The 25,220-nt window shown below is 39.6% G+C and overlaps 1 protein-coding gene across 1 annotated transcript in view; it reads left to right on the top strand.

The window, feature by feature from the left end:
• Positions 1–6,761: 6,761 nt before the first annotated feature.
• Positions 6,762–25,220, top strand: part of LOC110965900 (pregnancy zone protein-like) — a 72,670-nt gene continuing 54,211 nt past the window's right edge. The window contains 3 exon segments of the mRNA XM_051957539.1: positions 6,762–6,929; positions 8,938–9,001; positions 9,122–9,177. Coding sequence (XP_051813499.1) covers positions 6,777–6,929; positions 8,938–9,001; positions 9,122–9,177 — 273 coding nt within the window. The 5' untranslated portion in view covers positions 6,762–6,776.

Below are 25,220 nucleotides of genomic sequence, written 5' to 3'. Positions count from 1 at the left end.
GACGTGGACATGGGCACTGTGTGCCTTCTGGATGTGTGTGAGCCGAGCACTGGCTGGGCCGTAAGTTTATCTTTACTGTCTGAGGAAATAGCATAATTTGTTTAGTTTTTATTGAATGAATTTTTTAACTTAATCACATGAATACTGAGCTGAGGTTTCTTCCACATCAGAGTGAGAGTAACAGCTGTATATGTGTGAATCTGTGTGTCTGTAGGCAGTACATGGTGACGTTTCCTGCAGTCCTTGAAGCTGGACTTCAGACCAAACTGTGTGCAAGTCTCATGCAGCCCAGCGAGACTCTGCTCATGACCGTCACTTTGATGTCTGAACGTGAGAACACAACTCTTTTCCAGCGGACGTCCAGCGCAGACTTTCATGAATGCTCTCAGTTTACGGTCAGCTCCTAACATTGGTTTTGATTTATGTGCTCATTTTCAAAAACAGTCTTTGAAAATGTCTTCATTCAAATCCAAAATTTATTCAGTTGGAGAATATTTTGGGGATTTTATAACATTTAATGCCAATATATTGATACTACTTTAATACAAAGAAAACAGCCGTGATTTTTTTGCTTTGCTATTGACTCTGTTGACTGTTGTTTAAATGATCTTTCTGTCTCAGACTCCTGCAGTGCTCAAGGAGGAGGTGCAGAATGTGGAGGTGAAGGTACAAGGCGACACGTTTAACTCAAGAGAGGTCAAGAAAGTCTTGATCAAAGCCTATAAACCAATGACATTCGTCCAGACGGATAAACCAATCTACCTCCCAGGACAAACAGGTAACAGCAGGAAGCAGGAAGGAGGAACATTTTGTTAAAGAATGCAACACGGATAACAAAGGGAATCGTAGTAGTAAATTATATTCCTTCTAACCTTCTGTGATTTGCTGAGATGTAAAAATGTGATGTAATCTCTTTGAATTTCTTTCAGTGCATTTCAGAGTGGTCACACTGGACACCAAGTTTAGAAATTTTGATCAGCTGGTGAGTGACTGAACCGTTGCTGTTTTAGAGCTCATTTACTAAGTGTTTGTGATAACGGAGCTGTTCATCATTTGTTCAACTCTGCTAGCTGGAAAACGTACATCAGCTGGCAGAGTTGAAGAGAAGTTATGCTGTTAAGTGACTGACATGGGAGATCAACGTAGATGTGCACTTTAATCTGAGCGGCGTTATGTCTGCAATCAATCACCTGTTGGTCATTCCACCTCACTTCACCAAATGTCCCATGCCTGACCATCTTCAATTTAACAGATTTTTGTGTGCATTTACATCATGTAACTCGTTTGTATAATTCTATCAAAGCAGGGTTGTGTCTTTGAAGACCAGATGTTCAATTTCAGGACTCAAGCTACATATTTCTGAAGTTATGGCACCCCATCATCTTTAAGACTTTCAAACTCACAAAATTACAACACCTGTAGCCAAACATTTCACACATTTTACTTAGTAACATAGATATCCTCAGATAAGTAATCAGACAAATGTGAAATGGTAAGGCATGAACTTTTCTTAAAGTTGGTGAACTGAGGTGGATCAATAGTAGCCTACAACCAGAGCCTCTTCAGGTCAGCATTGACTGCACTGAAGCTGAAACAAAGGAAACTGTCTCACACAAACTCATAAAGACGCTGAATGATGAGAAAAAGATCAACTCTCCTGTCTTTTGACAAATCTCTGTCTGTCCTTTTTGTTTTTATTTGCAGTACAACATCATTGAGATCGAGGTAAGAAAACCATTTCTGCTCTCATTCTGCATGTTGACCTCATGCATTCTGTGTGATCAACTAAAATAAGTGCTTAGTTCAACAGCTGTGAGATGTGGATGTTGATTCTAATATCAGTATTTCACAGTTAGCAAGGACTCCTGTCACTGTTGAATATCCATTACATACTGGACTAGATTTTTTTACAGTTTGTCTTTCAGCTGTAAAGTGTCCATATTCTGCGTTGGGGTTTTCTCTCTTTCACTGTGTTATGTAGCTGGTTTTCATTCATGTTAAAGTCTGCAAACTCCAGAATAGTCCAGAATACAGACCACATTAAAAGTTATTCTCTCCTGCAGAAAACACTTTTCTTTAGCTGTCTGAAACACCTTATTTGAATTTCAGTCTTTTCCTGTGTTACTTATTGACATCATCATGTAACACGTTAGCATAACGCCTGCCTAGTGGCTAGTCTGGCCCTCAGAGAACGAACTGCTTCCATGCAGTCCATCATCATTTCTTCATTTCCACTGCTTCTGTTAGAGCTACATCTCTGCCTACACTCAGAAATCTGGAGTTACTAACAAGCGTTACCTCATGTCAGTTGAGCCGGCTGACCAATCAGAGGAGACAAGGTTTTTCATGAGGGAGGCTTTACAGAGACGGGAGCTAAAACGAAGTGTTTCAGACAGAGGCTGAGAAGACGAGCTGCAGCATGTCCAGTATGAGTAGTGTGTGTGTTTGAACATTATAACATGGAAACATACACTAGTAGACCCTCAAATGTAATTTTGAAACTACAAATGAGCATCATATGGGTTCTCTATTGTAAATGTGTGGAATAACAACAGTGAGTTAACTCAACCTGTGTGTTACAATTCATTCTTGACTTTGGAAAAGCTTCCTGACTTAAAAGTTTAGTTTAGTTGAAATTCAGCCTTGCTGTCTCATCTGCACTTCTTTACAAAGATAAAATCGACACCGACAGCATTGTATTTTCATCTGTATTCACAACTTCCCTGTTTGTGTCATATATGCCTGTTGCTTCTCATTGATTTCACTGAACAGGATCCTCATAAGAACAGGATTGGACAGTGGCTGAATGAAGCATCTGATGGTAAAATACTGCAGCTTTCTTACTCCTTGAACTCTGAGGCTCGTGAGGGATCCTACCAAGTCATCGTGTCCATTGGTGAAGATAAAATACGTCACACCTTCAAAGTGGAGAAGTATGGTACGTTTGGGATATGGTTTATACGTGCCAGTTGTGTCCACTTATAATGAAGTACAAATGCTAACTTGAATGTTTTGTCCCCAGTTTTGCCTAAATTTGACATAACACTAAATGTAAGTGAGGAAATAAGTGTTGGGGATCAAGAAATTCATGCTACAGCATGTGCAAAGTAAGTAAAAGGCTTTTTATGACAAAGAGAATCTAAAGGCCCAGTTTGAGACGTGAATAAATGATTAAGTGTTTCTTTTTTGTTTCATTAGTTACACGTTTAGACAGCCTGTGCCAGGATCTGTTACAGTTCAGATGTGCCGACCTTTTAATCGGTATCTTTCTCGTCCTGGCCTCGAGGATGAAGAATTAACTCCTCCCTGTCACAAAGAGACAAAGCAGGTACAGTTTCTATTTTTACAGTTTCCTCTTTATAAAGCAACGAGCACATAAAGCGGAAGCTATGCCAATTCATCATTCTGTACAAGTATCTGTACTAAACTCACCATTTAACATAACCTGTAATACGTATACTCTACAACTAACAAATTAGTGTCCAAGTAAGTCTTTGTTCCACCTACATAAATGACTTCTAACTTTATCTTCATCCAGAAACTCAGTCAGCACACTTGAGGAGATGACAAAAATGATATCACACAGACAGTAACAGACCTGAGCAGACCGTCATGCATTTTCATAGGAAAGACTTACCCAGAAGAACATGAAGCAATCTGTTGAATTCTCCCACAGAGCTCTATGTTCCTCATAGTGACATGCATGATGACCCACAGTCCCCCATTTAGCCGTCTAGCAAATGTCAGAGACTTGAAGGTCCTGGTTTCAAATCTCAGTCTGGGATCTTTCTCTGTGGAGTTTCCATGTTCTCCCTGTGAATGTAGCTGTGTTTCCATTACCCTTAGATATGCGCAAAATGTAAATAGCGCAATAAAAAACTGGTAATGGAAACGCCTGAATTTCGTAAAAGGACTAAAATATCGCTAAAAAGTTTTTATGCTCTCATGAGGTGGTTTTTCAGACGTTTCGATATTGAAAAATATCGCAAAAGTGCAATGGAAACACTTTTTCCACAATTATACATCATCGGACGTGACATACCTGGTCACATGACCAGTTCTCTTGGAGTAAACATGGCGCGGTACGTGTGGACAGAAGAGGAGACCGAGACTTTTCTTGCCATTATTCTTGAGAAAAACATCACTGCCATACTAGACAGCAAACAGCAGAGGAATGCAATATCTAATTAGATTGATTCTCAGTGGTAGGAAATTATCTTTCCGTAGTGTGTAACCATGAGAGAGAAAAAAATGACACAGTCCCTCGATTATTTTCAAAACCGAGTGTCACGTGTAAAATTTCAGCACAAAGTGTCCTGCTATGATCCCAACAGTTCCTTTTAATTAGTTTCATTAGTCTACCCTCCAACCTCTAACAAGTACAAAAGTTCTCAGGGGAAAGCCACAGTCCCTGTCGTAGAGAGAGCTTTTAGTGTCGTCCAGGAAAGTTGTAGGCATTGGAGATGTAGTGTTGAAGCCACATTCATGTGATTGAGTGTTTTTTTTGTTGGAGTACAGAGACTCGCAGAGCACTAAGTGGTCATAGTGTCATGTCCGGTTTGTCCACAGGGAGACAGAAGCGGAAATGAGGGAGAAAGGGTTTGACATCGAAATCTCGCGGGATGATATTTTACGAGAGTTGCCAGAACAGCCTTCAATGGAAACACTTTCAAAGTGCAAATATACTTTGTCGAAATTTTAGAAATATCGCTTTTATTTTGCGAAAAACTGTAATGGAAACCCAGCTTGTGTGGGTTTTTACAGAGTGCTCTGACTTCCTCCCACAGTCCAAAGGCATGCTGAGGTTAATTAGTGATTCTAAATTGTCCGTAGGTGTGAATGTGTTTGTTTGTCTCTGTGTGTAGCTCTGTGATAGACTGGTGACCTGTCCAGGGTGAACTCTGCCTTCACCCTAAGTCAGCTGGGATAGACTCCAGCCCCCTGCTGCCCTACAGAGGTTATAACGGTATATAGATCATGGTTGGATGGATGGATTATATTCCATGACCTCCATCTCACTCCATCTGATAGCTGAAAGTTTGCAGCTCTGATCTCTGACATAAATCCTGTATATTATTTTGTATCTTTGTGTTTTTTTCCTAATATGTAGGCAGACAACAGCGGCTGTGCCACTTTTTCCTTCAACATGTCAACTTTCACTAAAATTGCCGGAAAGGCATTAGAAGATGTGCTTGATATCACTGCTGAAGTGGAAGAGGAGGGGACAGGCAAGTATTGTTATTATTGTAATAGATTATTTAATTTAATCGATCACATTTCTAATCTGAAAGGAGAGTTACTGTTTCAAGACAATATTATGTAATTCAACAATCAGTCATTCAGTGTTGTAACATGGAGGCTTTTCATTTTCAGGTATTTCACACCTCCAAAAGGGCAGAATAAGGATTTCATATGTTATTGGAAGGCTGTCTTTCTTTGACACACCCAAGATTTATGAGCCAGGATCAGTTGTGGAAGGAAAAGTAAGTGAAAGATGTTGTCTTGTGTTTTTCTGCATCATGTACTGCACAAAGCAGCCTAAACCATGTGCATTCTCAGTGATACAACTTTGTGCTTTCAACAGGTTAAAGCAGTTTACTTCAATAATACACCCATTCCTGACATGCCGGTGTACCTGTTTGAGGGTGAATCGTGGTCGTCGCGGCGACTGCAGAATCTCACCACTGACAGCAGTGGTGTTGCCAACTTCTCATTAAGCACAGAGAACTTAAATGGGGATATTCGCCTCCATGTGAGTAAAAAGTGGTACTGCACCCTAAAAAATGACGTTTCAGCAAAGAGAAATAAATGCAACAGTTATCATTTTATTTAAGACAAGTTTTAATAAAATTCTGTTCAACCAACAGACTACATTGAGTTTAGGGGTTAGCATTTCTTCTGCAATCAAAAGTATTTTTAATTTAATGAATGTCAGCGTTATCAAAGGTTTTTAAGTTGACACATGAACAAAGTAGCTTCAAATAAGTTTCCATGTTATTTCAAAGAATTGTTAGTGTTTTTAGTGTATTGATTACCATAATAATGATCACACATTGATCAACATTTAAATAACTGAGTGGCTCCAAATAGACTTTGTTCAGTAGTGTTTTGATTTTCAATATTTTTTCATCTTATCACTTTTATGAAATGAATGAACTCAGCAGCAGGAATATTTTCTCTCTACTAGTTTTTTTTCTCACATCATATTTTAAAATATTCACAAAGTGGAATTTAATTGCAAAAGACACAATGTTGAGTTATCAGGTTATCAAGCCAGTTTCATTAAAGCCACCTCAATCTGAATTCAGGTTTAAATCAACAGAAGCAGAAATTTGAGTTTAAATTCTACACAATATAGCAGCTGATGCAATTACCAAAAAATTCACATCATCCCAACTGATCAAAACAGTGTTTGAAAGCTAAAAGGTTTGTCTAGTCAGTAAAATACTGTTTTTATCTTGCAATGGCACATTTAATTCAGGAATGAGAATACGTCCCTTCTACTTGTTTTTAGTCTGAAAGCTGCCATGAAAGTAACAACACAGACTAAAAACTAACTGTAAAATGATCTCTTAGTAGACTGCAACTGTTCAAGATGCCACCATTGTAACGAGTGACCATATTTAAACTGTTTAATGTTTTCTTTATCAACCTTCTCTTCCACAAACAACCACTAACAATATTTCTTTCTTCCAATGTAGATAAGCAGCTCACCAACACTGGAGAACCCCCCATATAAAACTCCTTTCTATGAGTCTGGATCTCACACACTGTCTATGTTCCGACCTCCATCTCTTGACACTAAAACAGTCAGCTACCTGAGGGTGAAGGCGAACGATAAAACACTTGCCTGTGATGCAGAGGCGGACATCACCATCCAGTACGTTGTAGTGGGAGAACGCCAGGACACTGTGGATGTCATGTATCTGGTGAGTTGGATATCAACTTGTCACCGGTTCTCTCTTCCCGAGACAATGAACAGTTTGAAGATGTTTTTAACAAATGCTTTAATTTAATTTATTGCCACATAACTTTAATGAAGATATCCATTGAACTTAACTTTCATATGATCAGTGGGACTATTTTAGTGTGGAACAGGTTTATTTCTATCCTTTACCAGGACCTGCCAGCATGAAGCCTACTGGTCTCATGCAATATTATAAAATAGTGATTTTCAAGTTCATTTGTTCTCATCAGTGGTGGTAAGTGGTAAGATAAGATAATCCTTTATTACTCCCCACTTCAGGGGAAATTTCCAGTGTTACACCAGCAAACATCTTTCACAGCAGCACGAACCATGTGTACAGTAATGATAATAATTATAGTAACAATAATATGTTCAATATATACAAGAATGAATAACAAGAAATGAATAAATACAGTACTACTACACTATGAGTGGCATCAGCGTAAAGTGGCTTGTGGAATAAATGTAACTGTAAAAGTGCAAAAAAAAAAAAAAAAATGCCAGCAGTGCAAGCTTGGGAGATTTTCCCATGGCTTAAGATGATATGACATAGTTCAGTTTATGTTAGCATCAGCCAGTGATGCTGATGTTATAAAGTCTTACAGCAGATGGGATGAAGGACCTGTGATAGTGCTCCTTCTTCAGGTGGCTGCTGATGGAGCTGTTTAAAGACCCCACAGTGTCATACAGTGGGTGAGAGGGATTGTCCATGATGGATGTGAGCTTTGCCAACATCCTCCTCTCAGCCACCTCCTCTATGGAGTCCAGGGAACAGTCCAGGACAGAACCAGCGCTCCTGACCAGTCTCTTCAGTCTCTTTCTGTCCCTTTCAGTGCTCCCTGTCAGTTGGCTAATTAGTTGATTTATGTTCATTGATAAATTTATGAGTGGTTTTAGCTTGAATACATAAACTGTCGGGTAGCTTCCATCATTTCTAAACATCATATTGTAAAAGTTCCTCTTATGTTTTGAGTGCAAAAATCTCAGTTTGTAAAGTAACTTATAGCTTCAACAGTTGAAACTTAAAGAAGTTTCTTTCAGATTTATAGCTCAGAATATTTGAAAGTGATTTCTCCTCTTGTGTCAGTGATGTGAACAGAATTAGTGCTACAGGATCTCAGTACGGTCAGATTAGTGCTTTTACAGTAAAGTGACAACAGAACCAGACATCCTTACTAACCAGTACAAACATGATGCATTCGTTAGCAGACTACTGGAAATATCAGAAATGTTCACAGCACAAGAGTGTCGCATTTCTGTTATGAAACTGCCTCTGTAGTTGAAAAATGATTGTTTACGTACTCTGACATTTAGTACTGTTTGTTTTTGTGCCACATTTTAGTCTTGTCTCATTTTTCTATATTTAATGTTGATATCATATCGGTACTTGGAGGCCAAAGCCATCTTTTTGTACGGTTGCCATGGTTACAGGTGTTATTCTCATCTATCGTGAGCTTAGTGGAAAATGCTCAGTGTCCAGATTCCTCTACAATGATATAGCAGACAGATTTTCCTCAGCAGATCCATTTGTTATTTAAAAAGTCTGAACCGCTCTGTCACTCTGTCTGTTAGCTTAGCTTAGCATTAGCATTACTGCAGCTACATGCTCTCTCCACTGAAGTGCAACACCTGATGTCACAGATGATTCATTTTATTGTTCACTGAAGTCCTTTTTAGTGCCTGGTCTTAGCAGCATGAAAGATATCCGGCTGAAGATATCGTTAATGTTTCATCCTCATCAGTTTTACTCACAGACTGAAACACATTGCACAAACTGGCTGTTGACAAACTCCGGACTGTTTCATGTGCACAATCTCTCAGATTTAATAATTTAATAAAAGTGCTGGTTAAAGAAATAATACTTTTAGTGAAACCAAAAACCTCAGACAGACCAAGTTAATACCTGCTCAATGGACAGAAATGAAGATGTTACCAGTCCATTCCTCATTCTATGTGTCATTTTCTCTCAGGTCTTGTCCAGAGGAGCCATCGTCAGTCAAGGACACAAACAGGTTCAATTGAAAAATAAACAAGGTGTGTAAAGATTGGCTTGAAATTCCAAATCTTTGACCTGTTAAACTGATTTATGGAAGCAATTGTGGAAGATGACTGTTCAAAGTAAAGTGATGTGTAATATTTGTCTTTCTGTTCCAGTGAATGAGGGTGAGGTGTCCTTTAAGTTGCTGGTGTCTCCAGAGATGGCTCCAGAGGTCCAGATTGTGGCTTTTGTTGTCCTCCCCAGTGAGAATGTGATTGCCGACAGTGCCGACTTCTCCACTGAGAAATGCTTCAGTCACAAGGTCAGTGTGACTGACCCTAACCCTTTTAGTTATCTCCAATAGAAAAATAAAATGTATCAGAAACATTAAATGTAGCCTCACTGTTTGAGATATAACTGTACAATCTAATGCAATCCAATACGGCTCTTCCATAAATTCTATTTTGACAAAGCGTCTACATTTTCAGACTTTTTCTTTCATAGTCGGCATTTATCGAAATCCACAGATAATCTCTATTACTCAATTGAATCATTTTCTGTAAACAAATATTTCTCACACTTGTGACGCTGACAGCACACAGATCATGGTTAGGTGAGTTGACATGGATGCTCTAGAGGCATTGTGGTGTGGTGGTGCAATCTGTGTGCAGTCTCTCTGGTTACTTTACTCACAAGTTAATTCATGTTGAGGGTACAGCATGTTCACTTTCTGAAACCATGGCATACAAATCCAGGGTAAGGTCAGTCAGCCAACTCACGTGGAATGGATGATAATGTTGCATGTGCCCGAAAAGTGAGCAGAACACTTGACTACGCTGTTGTTACAGGCCTCAGACAAGTTACCTGTTGACAGAAGATGTATCCTGTTTTATGCAGGAGAAAAGGGAGACAGGAGATGTCCAGTGTCATTACTGAGCTGGCCGCTCTCTGTCTTTATTAAACAGATTTTATACTTATGTCTTTGTCATAATGTACATAAAAAATGTCTGTTTCCCACAATGTTTTTATAACAAATGTCCCGTTATCATCACAGCACATAAACACATACTCAAACTGCTGGGAAAACACAAAACACATTTTACATGAGCTTCAAACTGCTCTCTTTGCAGACCGAAATTACTGAACTCCAAAGTCTCTATTTTCTCTCACTCACTGTCGTTGCTGCCGCATATTAGCATAAATCAATGGTTTCTAACACTGTTCCTACCATTTGAACATTTTTTCTACAAACACAAGTGAACCTATTTACAAAATTCATAAACACATTAATAAACACAACCGTAAAGCACTATTAACAACAACTAAATAATCTCATAAACCTACATTTCAAATACAGTCTTAACATAAAAACTCTTAAGCAAGGGCATATGTGTTAAGGAGCTACTGTTAAAATGCACGAAAATATCTTACAGGGCACCATTTTGTTACTTCGTTCACAGGGGAGCTAGCAAAGCCGTAGCCGTAGGCAACCATAAAGCCCTCAGATCTTCTTTCTCCAAACCTTCTCTAAACTTCATCACATGGCATACAGATTTGCTAAGTCTGTAGGAATGCATAGTGATGAATTGAAACTCACTACTAAGCTGTTTTTTGCAGGAGAAATGGGAGACAGGAGACTTCAGGTGTCATTACTTAGCAGGCTGCTTTCTGTCTGAGCACTGCCATAACACAACCTGTGCTCACCTCAGTAGACTCTCCCCTTGTGGTCAAACTAAGAAACTGCACCTTGGTGACTGGTAAAACTGTGGCAGCGTTATATTAAAATATGGTGTCTCTTAAGGAGAAAAAGTACATAAAATACTTGTACAGTTGTGACAGTTGTAGGTGTCACACTGTCTGCGGCAGTTTAACTGTTGAACTATGTACTGAACAATGATCTGATCTATTGTGTTGTTGCTTGTATTAAAGTTGGAACTTATGGCAACATCATTAGTTTACATCTGTACTAATAAAGTGTGACTGGTTTGATGTGTTGTGTGTGTGTCAGGTGTCGCTGGAGTTTTCACCGTCCTCAGCTGTCCCAGGAGAGGACATCAACATGCAGTTGATGGCAAACCCAAACTCTCTGTGTGGTGTGAGCGCCATCGACCAGAGTGTCCTCATCAAAGAGCCAGGGAAGACTCTGAATGCAGAAAAGGTAACTGCTGGTGTTCACCACAGATAAGATAAATAAAAACCCCTTTCAGACATGCACTCCTTCCTGATGACATCATCTGAACATGTTGGCCTCATGTCTGAATAAGCACTTCGCTCACTTTTCCTTCAAGGTGTCAATTCATTAATTACTCATAATTCTAAATAAACTTTGACATGGAGACAGGATGGATCAGAGTCGAACAATAAATCACACTGTGTTCTTTTCTTCACCTCAGGGAGGTGAGCTGGCACAAAGGCACAGTTTATCAGCTGCAGTTCAGTTATTATTGCTGTTATTAGTGTATTTTATGTATCGTACATCACTTGATGTTCTTGTCCAATCTTGTATGTATAACAAATGTCAGTTTATATCTTTGAAACTTTTTTCTTTTTCAGATATTTAGCTTGTTGCCTGTCAGGAAGGCAACCTTTATCCCATATCAGGTTAAAGACGCCACAGAATGCCTGCATGTGAGACCAAAAAGATCCATTTTTCCCTTTCCTGGTCAGGATACAGACGATGCTCACACTGTGTTTGAGGTAATATACAATACGAACGATAGATAGATAGATAGATAGATAGATAGATAGATAGATAGATAGATAGATAGATAGATAGATAGATAGATAGATAGATAGATAGATAGATAGATAGATAGATAGATAGATGAAGCCATCATTACATGTGACAGTTGAAGTTGTTGGACCTGTAATGAACTTTCTTTGATGTTTCTGTTTTGTTGGATTGTCTAGAATGTAGGACTGAAGGTGGCAACAAACTTGCTCATTGAAATACCTTCATGCCTCCAGTACAGAGGAAGAGAATACCATCATAACCGCTTTGGTGACTTTTTTTTGTTACTTGTTTTGATCCGTCCAGTGCCACATGCTTCATAGTTACTGAACTTAAAATGTGCTTTCTGGTCTCTGTTTCTGGTAAAAAGTTTCCTTGTTTCTGTTCAGGTATTTTTAGTCGGAGGCGAGGCTCTTCAGCACCCATACTGGAAGCAGCACGTGGAGAAGTTGCTGCTCCTTCTTCTCCTGATGCTGCACCAATAGAAACAGTTCGCACCTTCTTTCCTGAGACTTGGATTTGGGACCTAGTGGAAGTTGGGTGAGCTTGAAATGAGGCAAAGTCAGAGCACCTCTGAGTACATTCATGGTCCCATATGCACTTCCAGCTTTCTCATTGAAGACATAAATGTAATGAAGGTAATTTTGGTCAGCCACTGAGACGTTGACTTTTAAGGATGTCTGTGATACTTTGGGAAACGTATAAAATATTCTAGAAATGGTTGCATATGGGAAAAGGTCTTTGTGCATCATGTTCAGAATTCTAGTATTTCTTCATATATGAGAATTATTGCCCGAATTTCTTCAACAACATGGAATTGTACTACTTTCTGAAAACGCAGCAGGATATTCTCAGGGCACAGTAATTCACCGTTAGATTTTAACAAACCTGTTTTTTTAAGTATGCTTCACCATCTGACTAAATGTGTTTATGTGTATCTGCTGATCCAGATCATCTGGAAAGAAGGACGTGTCCCTCCCTGTCCCAGACACCATCACCACCTGGGAGACAGAGACTTTCTGTTTGTCTCCTGAATTTGGTTTGGCTCCTCGTAAACAAATCACCGTCTTCCAGCCCTTCTTCCTAGAGCTGACGCTGCCCTACTGCATCGCCCGGGGGGAGCACTTTGAACTGAAGGCAACTGTTTTCAACTACCTGTCAAGCTGCATCATGGTAACGAATCATTTATTTGGTCTGAATGTTTTTGGCAAATGCTCATGAAGACACATGATGATAGAGTGTGTTAGCATACTGTCATTTTCTAATTAGCATCACACACAAAGCACAGCAGTTAGCTTAGCAAGTATGTGTTTGTCATTAACTGAAGTGAGCGGCAAACTGACTGAAACATGAAAAGCCAGAGGATCACCCAAGTTCCAGATGAACCAGTGGTGAAAATACATTTATGTACCAAATTTCATGTAAAATCATCCAATATTTAATGCCATTTGTGATTCATTTTTCAATTGCGATTCACCAATACTTATATACTGTCAGAGCTTCTGTCCTTCCAGAGGAATGAGAAAAAGCTGACTTTATTCATTAGCTTGAGATTGATCAGTGATGAACATGAATGATTTCACTCCGAATTAAATGGATGAATACCTTAAATGTCAGAGCCAGAGATAATGGAAAAAAACGGATATTTTCTAAATCTTTCTGGCCACCTGCAAATCCTGACAATGTTTGCATTTTTTTCCATCTTATTACAGAGAACATCAAGTCTCCCCCTGTAGTGGAATACACCTTCAGACAATTCAGTCTTCTTTTCTATACTGAAAGACAATAATTTATTAAAACCAAAGGTGCCGTTCTTCAGATTTCTTCAAGTCCTGATAGTAAATTTTCCCTCCATACTTGTTGATCAAACTCCTAATATCTCAAATCTGTGCATTAAAGTTACTTATTTAGAAGGTTTTTTTTTTCCATGAAAACAGTCCCTTTCTGCCTTAAATGACTTCAGTGTTACTCTACACTGTTTGTGACTGCTGTCTATAGACCATGCAGATCTATGAAGTCCCTGCCTGTCTCTCCATCCATCCCTTCCTGGTGTAGGGTTCAGGGTTAGACAGAGGAAATTATCTGGGGGAGCCGAGGCAATGCACTGACCAACACATCATCTGCAGCTCTCCATTCCCCTACTACCTGCTGAATTGCTTTGTATCTTATGTAAATTAAGCTGTTAGATATTAAAAGTTAAGTCTTTTATGTGATGAGTTACGGTTGTAACAGCCTGTTGGTTTAGGTTTTAAAAAACCTCAACAGACCAGACCAGCTATTTACGAGAGCTGGTTGGGTGAATAACGTGACCAAAGAGACGTATCTCCAGGAGACCCTGAGAGAGCTGTATATGGAAAAAAGTTTGATTTATTGTATTATAGAAGTGTTTAGTAATATATTGTTGTGTTTGATGAACAGGTCAAAGTCATTCCAGCACTCTCCTCAGATTACACCCTCACCCCCCTCCCTGGTAGTCAGTACACTTCCTGTTTGTGTGGCAATGAGCGCAAGACCTTCAGCTGGACCATGAACCCCACAACCTTAGGTGGGTCTCAGCCTTTAATCCACTCTGGTGTGAAAGCTAACCCCTTGACGCCTGAATTTATTATTATTATTAAATTATTATTTATTATTACTTATAGAAATTATTATTTATAAAATTTTTAACAACTTTTGCATGTTTTTGCTTTCCAGCTGATGCTAAAATAAATGGAGATTTTTAATTTCTGTGTTACACATTGAACAGATATGTAATAATAATAATAATAATAATAACAGATACATAAAAATTAGGTCCCACTCCGACCAGTCCTACGAGAAACCAGTGAGTGCAAAAGGTTCCGAGGTAGCTACGTATTAAATATGAAGAAACTGGCATTGTGGGAATGGATATGCTATCTTGGCTGCAGTCTGCATGGAAGTGGTGTGATGCAAATTCACGATAATAGACGTCAAGGGGTTAAAAGGAGTCAGGGAGGAAGAACTGCTTCCTCTCTTTTCCCAGCACATCTCTTTCTCATTTCTGTGAAATCAGTGAGATTTGTCTAAGCTACAAAATGTGTTGATACTGGAGTAATTTCCCCCGCTGATCTTGTTTAGGGGCTGTGAATGTGACTGTGAAAGCTGAGGCCGTGACATCTGACATTTCTTGTAACAATGAGATTGTGAGCGTCCCAGACAGAGGTCGCATCGATACCGTCACTAAATCTCTCATAGTAAAGGTTGGTACCATGTAAACCAAATTTTACACACACAGACACACATACACACATACACACATACATACATACATACATATATATATATATATATATATATATTCTGACAGTCATTAAAAACTTTGAGACCATATTTTTCAACATAATTTTTATTTTGAAGCCCGAAACTGGATTTTCTTCATATGAATCATTTGTTTAGCATATTGGCTAGAATGATTTCAAAATAAAGAATTTCACAAAAGAAAACGGCACCTGCCAAACACAAAGTCACAACAGTCAATACCGAGTATGGCCTCCATTTGCTTCGATGCAGGCAGCAATCCGTCGGCGCATGCTTTGGACCAGGCTTCTGATTGTGGGTTGGGAACAGCCCATACGCCTGGCTACATCACTGTAGCTCAAACCGGCCTCCACCATACCCAGTGCCCGGAGACGTTGTTCATGTGATAGACGCGGCATGATGCTGTTCACTGGACTAACAATGGTGGCCTTTTTTGGGCCTTTATATAGGCCTTCAGAACTCATTCTCAAATTGTGCAGATACTCACTGAGTACTGCTTGGTGTGTATTTGGTTCACTTTTGCAAAGTGACCAACCCATGTGCAGTGAATCATGACAAAATGACAACTCATCATTATCTCAACTACCAGGGCACTAGATCATCAGTAAATCCACAATGAATAATGACAACCCCCCTACAAGTAGAATTCTGTACATTTCTACCTCAAAGTTTCTATTGACTGTCAGTATATATATATATATATATATATATATATATGTGTGTATATGTGTATGTATATGTTAGTGGTGGGATGCTATTAAAAAACTTAATATAATTAATTACAGGCTTTGTAATTAATTAATCACAATAATTGCAGTTCTGACAAATAGCAATATTTGACACAATAACTGTAGTTTTTCCATTCAAATAAAATTGTGGTTGACAGTTAGATCAATGAATATACATATACGTTATTATTTTTAACACACTTTTTCAGCTGTAATTAATTAATCGAAATTAAGGCGTCAAAGTCCCAGCCCTAATGTATGTCTGTATATATATATATATATATATATATATATATATATATATACAAGCAAACTATTTTTCTTACTCATAAAATTGACTGTGAATCTCCTTATAAACGTTTTTTCCTTTTCTCAGGCTGATGGAGTTGAGAAGACAGATACGTATAACTGGCTGCTCTGCCCCAACGGTCAGTATGATTTACTGCAGACATGAGTAGGGGGGGGGGGGACCTGCAGCAAAGGGCCATGGGCTGGACTCCAACCTATGACTACTGAGTCGGGGGACTGTAGCTCCTGTTTATGGGTCACCCACTGGCCCATCAAATACTTAGAGAAAAGAGACCCAAGTGCTAGAAGTCTGAAGACGTCTACGTCTACTACTAGACGTCTATTCTCTGATAGAATAAGTGATGATGCCCAGAGACCTCTCACTTTGTTGGCGTCTTAATTATCAGTATGGCTGTTTACAATTCATGATCCATTGGACATTGCTTTATAATTGACTTGGATAATTGTCTCTGTCTTTACACAGGAAGAACTATCACAGAGGAAATAGAGCTACAACTCCCTGAACATGTGATTGAAGGATCTGCCCGCGCTTTAGTATCAGTCCTGGGTAAACTGAATTCATTTGACCTTGTTTAAGCCAACCAATCTATAACAAGTTAAACAGGCTCCTAGAAGCTGTTCCTGGAAAAATCCAACAGAAATATACCATTTTTCTCAAACTGATGTTTTCTTAGAGGCAAAAATAAGACTCAGAATGAACAGCAGGCTACTATATAATCGTATGATGTGGTTTACACAACAGGACACAAAGAAAAGCTAAGAATATTATTCCAAACTTTGCACTAATGCTTTTAAATATTTTTTTTCTCAATTTTTTTCTGGCCGCACTTTTTCTCTTATTTTCTAAAACATATTAGTTAGAATACACTTTGTCATTTTCCATATTTACCTTTGAATAAATGTTCCCAGTTCATAAAAATGTAGCCTGCCTTAGCCCATACTGTTTATAGTTTTAGATGTTTTAGAGGTACAAGCATTTTTTAATCAATTTTTATTTTTCAATTCTGGATCATAAAGATTAAAGACACATTGGTATTTGTTGAATATGTTGGCAGTTCACAGTTAACATATTTTAAAAGCAGAAAGTTGCCAAAATTTACAGGCAGCAATTACAATAAATTAATGTTGATTATAGTGGGAACACTATATAAATACATTGTGTCATTAGAAAGTCTAGTCACAGTATGAACAGTCAACCTCATATTCTCCTGCCGTACTGAAATCTAGTATACAATAATTAACTATTAAAGTAAATTAGGATTATTACAACTGTCATGGTGTATAGATTAAATTACAAGTAATTCTATGCATTTTTGTGCTCTACCAACTGTTTTTTCTAAATATGTTGACCTGTGTTAGACCACCTGTATGCTGGAGAATTTCTCTGAAACATGTATTTATCTAATCCATTTCAAATCACAGACTGGGTTAGTTTTATCTGCTGTGTCTGAGTGATTTGGCGTTTTTGTACAGGTGACATCCTCGGCCGGGCCCTGCAGAACATAGATGGTCTTCTGAGAATGCCTTATGGATGTGGAGAACAGAACATGGCGCGCCTGGCCCCTAACATCTACATCCTTCAGTACCTAGAAAACACAAAGCAGCTGACTCCAGCCATCAGAGAGAAGGCTTCCAACTTCCTGACCAGTGGTCAGTGGGACAGTTAAGGCATTCAGGACAGTCAAATCTACCATGTGACAGTCCTATAACAGTGCTCATGATTCCAGTTAATGGCTACAGATGGTTCCAATCACAGCATTTCTCATTTGTGTTTGTTGAATGTCATTCCTCCTTGCTCTCCATTCATATCTTTTTGCTTTTCTTTTGTCAGTCAATGGCCCCAAATTGCCACCAGTTTTTCTTTACGTCCACAGACAACAAAAACAAATCAGCTCAGAACCTACACTTATCAAAAATTCTGCTAATCTGACAATGTGTGTCGGTAATGTCCTAATTAGAGTGTTTCTCTTTTCACACAGGCTACCAGAGACAGCTAAACTACAAACATCAGGATGGTGCATACAGCACATTTGGTGCAGGAACAGGAAACACTTGGTGAGAAAACTGCTGATCAGTCATCCATTACATTACACAGACACAGACAGACAGACAGACAGACAGACAGACACACACACACACACACACACACACACACACACACACACACACACACACACACACACAAACACACACTCCTGATGCTCCGTTTCATATTTACATAGTACCTCGGAAACAAAAACAATTATACCAGTAGGAGAGACTGTGATAGTGACGAGTGATACAAAAGAACAAAAGATAAACAATTGCTACAATAATTTGAAATAAGAAAAGTCATGCACCTCGTGGTGTTGACGTAGAGGTCACTGATTGTGACGAGCAGTCATGACAGATCTACAGTGTGTTACTTGAATGAATGTATTCAGTTACATCCAAACACTACTGGTATTGCTAAAACTGCATGAAGTAGCTGAACTTACAACCTTAAGTATAACTTGTGTTCATTACTCAAGGGATATGAGTCTGTATGTGTATTTGTAACTTTATGTTTTCCTTAGGCTGACTGCTTTTGTGGTGAGATCTTCTGCCAAAGCTAAATCATTCATCTACATTGATCCCACAACGATTGAACAGTCCAGGAAGTGGCTGGAATCAAAGCAGCGAGGAAATGGTTGTTTTGAAAAGTCAGGAAAACTCTTCCACAACAGAATGAAGGTAAGATGATGGTTCCTGTCGAGTTTGTACAGAATAGAAATGGTCATTTTCACTGAGGAGCATCTTGCTGTTGATCCAAAGTTGTTTAAATCAATCCACTGGACTTCAAGAAAGTCCTTGAAGACGTTTCACTTCTCATCCAAGAGGCTTCTTCAGTTCTGGTGGTGGTTGGTGTTGCGTCAGCTTTTAACCTCTGTGAGGTGTGGTCAGTGCTATTCATATTCCTCATCGAGGGTCGTTGGGAGTATTGATGGGGGTCGTTGAAATGCGAATTTCACTAAGCCCTCGTATGCTAATGGTGGTCATTAGTATGAGCCACTTACCATGAGTCAATCTGCTGAGTAGTTCTTTTGGGGAGTGTTGAAAGGACCTGATTGTAAATCGGCGAAAGATGATGTCGCAGAACCCCCCCCTCCCCGTTCAGAGATGGCTTCTCTACTTTGACATGGATGGCTTCTTTCAGCAGATTGACTCATGGTAAGTGGCTCATACTAATGACCACCATTAGCATACGAGGGCTTAGTGACATTTGTGAAATTCCCATTTCAATGACCCCCATTGATACTCCCAACGACCATTGTTGAGGGGCCAGACGGGTCCTGGCAATGGTCGTTGGAATATGAATAGCACTGACCACACCTCACAGAGGTTAAAAGCAGAGGCAACACCAACCACCACCAGAACTGAAGAACCACTACGTTTGCACTGGGAGCTGCTATGATTGGTGGAACTCACGGGAGATGGGCCAAAATTGCGGGAAAGTTGTGGTGATTGGACAAAATTGCAAGGCCGTGCAAAATTCGCGGAGATTGGTTGATTTCGTGTGAATTCGCGTGATCGCAACATCGCGAATTCCTGGAGGGACTGCTTATTGCAAGTCTGTATCATCTGTGAAACCAACTACCGCTCTTTGCAATATGCATTAAACAGTGTTCAAAATGACTTTTGGGATTAAGTCCTTGAAATCAGCAAATGCATTGATGGCAAAGTCTGTACGATGTTCTCTGTACAGGGCGGTGTGTCTGATGAGGTGACTCTCAGTGCATATGTCACTGCTGCCTTCTTGGAAACGAATGTGTCTGCAAAGGTGAGTAGTCTAGAGGTACAGGTCATCTGTTGGAAAACAACACAGGTAACATTAACTTTTCAATCGTTTATTTATCAAAAATATCAGTGGACGTAGTATTTGTATTTCAGTGGCCTCAACAGCTCGTATTGCCCCCTTAAACATAAATAACTTTGTACAGATGTCCGCTGCAGGCTCGTTGACATTTTGACACCTCTCAGACAAAATCCCTTCAGTTCCGAGATGATTGAGAGTTTTCTGACTAGTTTCAAATGTCCTCGCAACAATCCGGTGAAGTGTTTTATTTTGTACTGGCCCATTTCAGAAGTCACTTCTTCTGCAAGCTGCCCAGTCCCCGTTAGTGTAGTGCTGTCACCATCATCCATTGGAGCTCTTTGCCAAACGTTTCCTGGAATATCAGATTTAGTTACCATAGTAATCAAACACAAAGTCAACACTTTAATTCACCCCTTCTCTGCCCTCAAAGGTTCAATTATGTTTCCTTTTAATCTGTTAAAGAATCCTGTGGTGAAGAAGAGCCTGTCATGTCTCAAGGAGTCCATCGGTGACTTGAGCAACACCTACACCACAGCTCTGATGGCGTACGTCTTCACCCTGGCAGGAGACATGGAGACCCGTGGTCTCCTTCTGGATCACCTTGACAAGGTTGCAATCAAAGAAGGTAAAATATCCTCATGCAGGAAATCTTTCAGGCTTTGTTCCTGTGACTGGAACTTACTCTGTGTGTGTTTGTGGATGGTTGTTTTTAGGGGGTTTCTTGCACTGGTCTCAGAGAGCAACGGGAAGATCAGCCTCTCTGTCTGTGGAGATCAGCTCCTATGTGCTGATGGCCAAACTCAGCGCCTCCCCGACTAATGAAGATCTGGGCTATGCCTCGGGCATCGTGAGGTGGTTGACGAGGCAGCAGAACTATTACGGAGGCTTCTCCTCCACACAGGTACTGCACAGCTTGAATGGCTAAAAGCAGGACTTTGATGTGGACAGAGTGTGAGACAAAAGCTTTGCTGGTCCATCTTGTAAAAACCAACTATCTCCAAAATGCCAACTATTCTGGAGAGACTTCCTTGTTTAATGTAGATTTCAGCTGATTAGTGATCTTTTACACATTTTACGTTATGAAATGGTAGCTTTGTCTCTGCCTACAAATAGGGCTGGATTCAAATATCCGAATATTTGTTTGTGACGGTGGTATACGAATATTTATTTTGAGATTATTGAATAGAATGAATTGAATATTCGGATCCTCCTTCACTTCCACCCCCAGACCAGGAGGAGGGAAAGGAGAAGCAGAGACTGTCAGCTGATCAGGGGCTGGGGCAGGGATCCTGACAATGTTTACATTTGTTTGAACTTACAGTATTAATAGCAGCTGCTGATTTGTGTCTCTGTGTTGTAGGACACGGTGGTGGCTCTTCAGGCTCTGGCTCTCTACGCCACTCTGGTGTTCAGTCCTCAGGGTTCAAGCACAGTGAAAGTCCAGTCTCCCAGTGAACAGCTGACGTTTAACGTGAATCAGGACAACAGACTGCTCTACCAGGAGAGAATCCTGCAGGACGTGACTGGAAAGTTCAGTCTGGAGGTGGAGGGCACCGCATGTGTTTCAGTGCAGGTCAGTAAACAGTAGACTCCCATAGCCAAACCAATCTCCACAGCACTGGGTCAGTGCTGGAGAATGGTCTGACTGAACCTCATTATCGCTCTGCTCTGGCTAGTTTGTGTTTCTGTAAACCAATCACATTCATGTCGGGTGGTGCTGAGCAATGTTCCCTCTAATCTTTCATGAGTCTGAGAAAACACACAAACTCCCTGAGCGTTCCCTTGGACCACTGTGAGCAACATCAGACATGTGCACTGTGGTCACGCCAGCATCGCATCCATCCAAGTTACATGGTTTAATAAAAGAATCAAACTTCAGCATTTACATTTCTGCTAAAACACTGTCAACAGGCGCCAGTTGAAGGCTGCAGTGATTTTGGTGACACTACAGTGTATCAGAGTGAATTTTTTGAATATTTGTGTCTCTCTTTGCTGTTGCAGCGGTTTTGCAATTTGCAGACGGTCCCTGTTCACTCCATAGACACCAATGTTATTTCTGCAGCTTGAAAGACAGCTGCTTTTGATAAAACTGGGCTTGGAGGACATTGTCTGCCTTACAACGATGGGAAATAGGCATTGTTTATGTTTTTACAACCTATGTCTAATGAGTTATTGATGCTGGAAATTTGAATCTCTGAATGTCTTTCCAACTTTACTGAACTTGGGGCCACTATGACTCAAGGAGTGGTATATTTAATTTTGAAAAAAGCGTTTTGCCATACTTAAAGCTTCAAGTGCTTTATTAACACGGAACTAAGAGTTTTGTATTGTTTTATGATCACAGGTTCTGTCTGAAAAGAAGTGGCATCCTTTCAAACAGTGAAACCATACTAATAAAATGTAATGACCAACCTGTGTGCAATACTGAGTTCTGCAAAAACATAAACAACTGAATGCAGAATACTGGACAAAGGAATTCTCTACAGATATATATTTTTTTTCATCTAAATCGAAATCCTATCTTAACACAGTTAATGTATTAACTTATGTGTGTATGCATGAATTTATTTATTAATTTAGTACTGTTAACATATCCGAGTTCTGAGTGAGGTTTTCTTTAGATAAGCAAAGACCATTTATTGATTTCATTTAGGCTAATAAATACATTTTTGTTAAAAACTAAAAAGCATTAAAAAAAAACTACTTAGGCATTTATTGACTCACTAAAATACTGTAAAGTCTACAGCCACATCAGGATGACTATAAGCATCCTCTGGTAAATTCACAACCAGATATTGAAGGAAATCCAGTTGATCACATCATGATGTCCCTTATTGATTTCAGGAGATGATTGGGAATGATAAACTGTGACCTGCTGGTTGGGTTCTCACTGTTTTCATGTTTCTTACATGTTGGTCTGCTGATGCTGCCTTACTTCAGCCAGTCTATGAGCAACAGAAAACACAGTTTACCTTATACCCATTGCCAGGGGTTCTCGTCTTTCCACTTACATCTGTACATTTGCAAACGTTTTTGCTTCTTTGACGTGGTGGAGTTTCGGGTGTAGACATTTTTAAACACGTGGGAGCAGCAGCGTGTGTAGCCAGGAAACCAGAGACAAGACCATAGGACCAGGCACACAGAGAAGTCTATCCGCTGGACCTCACATCAGGTCCTCGTTACATAGGTCCTACGAAGATGGAACTGGCTGCCCTTAATATTTCCTGTGTTTTATTTTGTTCATTATACCGTTTTGATGAGTGTGTGACAGACATGTGTGGGACATTGAATCAATACGGGACGCAACAATTAATTGTCAAATAAAGGACTATAATTCCGTATTTTAAGGGACGGGTGGCAACCCTAACTCCGACAGCCATTCCATCGTAAAAGAGATTTCGCATTTCTTTTTTACTTTGGCTTGGTGAGGGGATGTGCCACTGCCAGTTCGTTTTGCCATGATTATAAAGGGTCAACATAAGCAGCACTTAGCATCATCAGCGTGTCTTCACTCCACATCGGCCACACCGCTCTGCTAGCTATAGCAACGGTGGCTGCACATAAGGACGCCTGTCAGTGACGTTGATTAGCTGCGTAAATACGTATGTGAATCACATCATTGGCTGGAGCAGCCAGTCACCAGTCACTCACTGACTCACATTGAAAAATAGCACAGAATGAATTATGTGTTTATTTTATTTTCAATTTAGGCTGGAATTTTTTTGTGCGTAGCGCAGATTTTCTGTGCTTAGAGACCGTGTCAGCAGTGCGCAATTACACACATGCACAGCTTAGAAGGAACAGTGGTGCTGAGTCCAGGATGCAGCAAAGAGTCCCCTGTAAAGTAGTGTTTTGGTGGAACATTTGTACACAGGAAGTGGTGTCATTAAAATGCTAAATTCACAAAGGATAAAGCAGGCCAACCTTACGGCGTTGTAATTCATTAATGAATGGCCTTTAAAACTTTCTGCATATTGTAAACATATCCACATGTTGTTGTATCGACACTCTAAAATCTGACTCAAGCAACTATTTTCAGTCCTTAATTAAATGTCTGGATGCAAGATCAGTATTGTAATGTACTAATTTAGGTCAAGCTTTTAAGTTGCTAACATTATTTGGTGGATTCTGTTGATCTTAGATGTTGGTCATTCCACCAGTTTAATATTGTGTGAAATTTCAAATCAGATTTCTGCCTTAAAATTTCAAATCGAGGTAATTTAATGAAATTGGCTTGATAATTTATTGTACTTCACATTCAGGTTGTTTCTTTTTTATCCAGATATATTTTTCAGTGTACAAGTGACTGTTACTGTAGAGTTTTTTTTTCAAAATAAAAGCCCTGACTGTTTTTTTTGTTTTTGTTTCTGCTAGCAGCAAAGATACATTTTCCAAATATTGACGCCGAAGAATCCCCACTGAACTCTACACCTCTGCTTCTCTGCTTGATGCTTTTGTTCACTGCTCATGAATCTCAAACCTTTCTTGGTTTCCTGCCTCACAGATTTCTCATCTCTACAACGTCCCACCTCCTGCTCAGTCCAGTGATTTCAGTGTGGAGGCTACAACAGAGGTCAACTCCACTGGGGTCAGACCCAAGTTCATTCTGAAGCTCAAGGTCCAGTAAGTAGTCAAGAAACAGGATGCAGATGAGATGGAGGAATTCAGTATCCACCAGTGAGCACCAGTTGGTGGATTAAAAAGCCTCTTTTCATACAGTCCATCAGGTAGCATCACATTCTTGTGGTTCCATTACAGATACAATGGAAAGGAGAGCAGTACAAACATGGTGATCCTGGACATCAAAGTACTCTCTGGATTTGTCCCAGACTCAGAGTCTTTGAAAAAGGTGAGCTCTCACAGTGACTTTCATCTAAATAAAATTGTGGTGAGAATGTGGCATTTATTCTGACAGTGATGATGAGAATAAGAATATCATCTCCTCACAGCTCAAAGATGCCGTGCTGGTGGACCGTGTTGAACAAAAGGATGGTGGCATTCAGGTGTACATTAGAGAGGTGGGAGAAATCCACAGTGGAGAAATCTACATGATGCTCTTTGAACTTGGTGTTGATTGTGTTGTCTGTTTTTTCTATCCTCTTCAGTTACCACAGAACACAACCATCTCATACACCTTGGAGTTTAGACTGGACATCCTAGTGCAGAATCTGAAGCCTGCCTTGGTCAAGATCTATGACTACTACGAGCCAAGTAAAACCAACATTCCTAAACCACATTTTAAATGTTTTGGACACATAGGCAATCTTTTAATAATACTTTTTCTTTTCCTCAGGTGACCATGCTGAGACAGAATATATCTTTTGTCCTCACGGTAAAAAACACTCGCGCCACAAAATTTTTCAAAAAACATTTAATTGCTGACTTTTTTTCCC

This window comes from Acanthochromis polyacanthus, chromosome 13 (genome assembly GCF_021347895.1).
Source record: "Acanthochromis polyacanthus isolate Apoly-LR-REF ecotype Palm Island chromosome 13, KAUST_Apoly_ChrSc, whole genome shotgun sequence".
NCBI lineage: Eukaryota > Metazoa > Chordata > Actinopteri > Pomacentridae > Acanthochromis > Acanthochromis polyacanthus.
The sequence above is the reverse complement of the archived record's forward strand: the minus strand, read 5'-3'. Positions and strand labels throughout refer to the sequence as shown.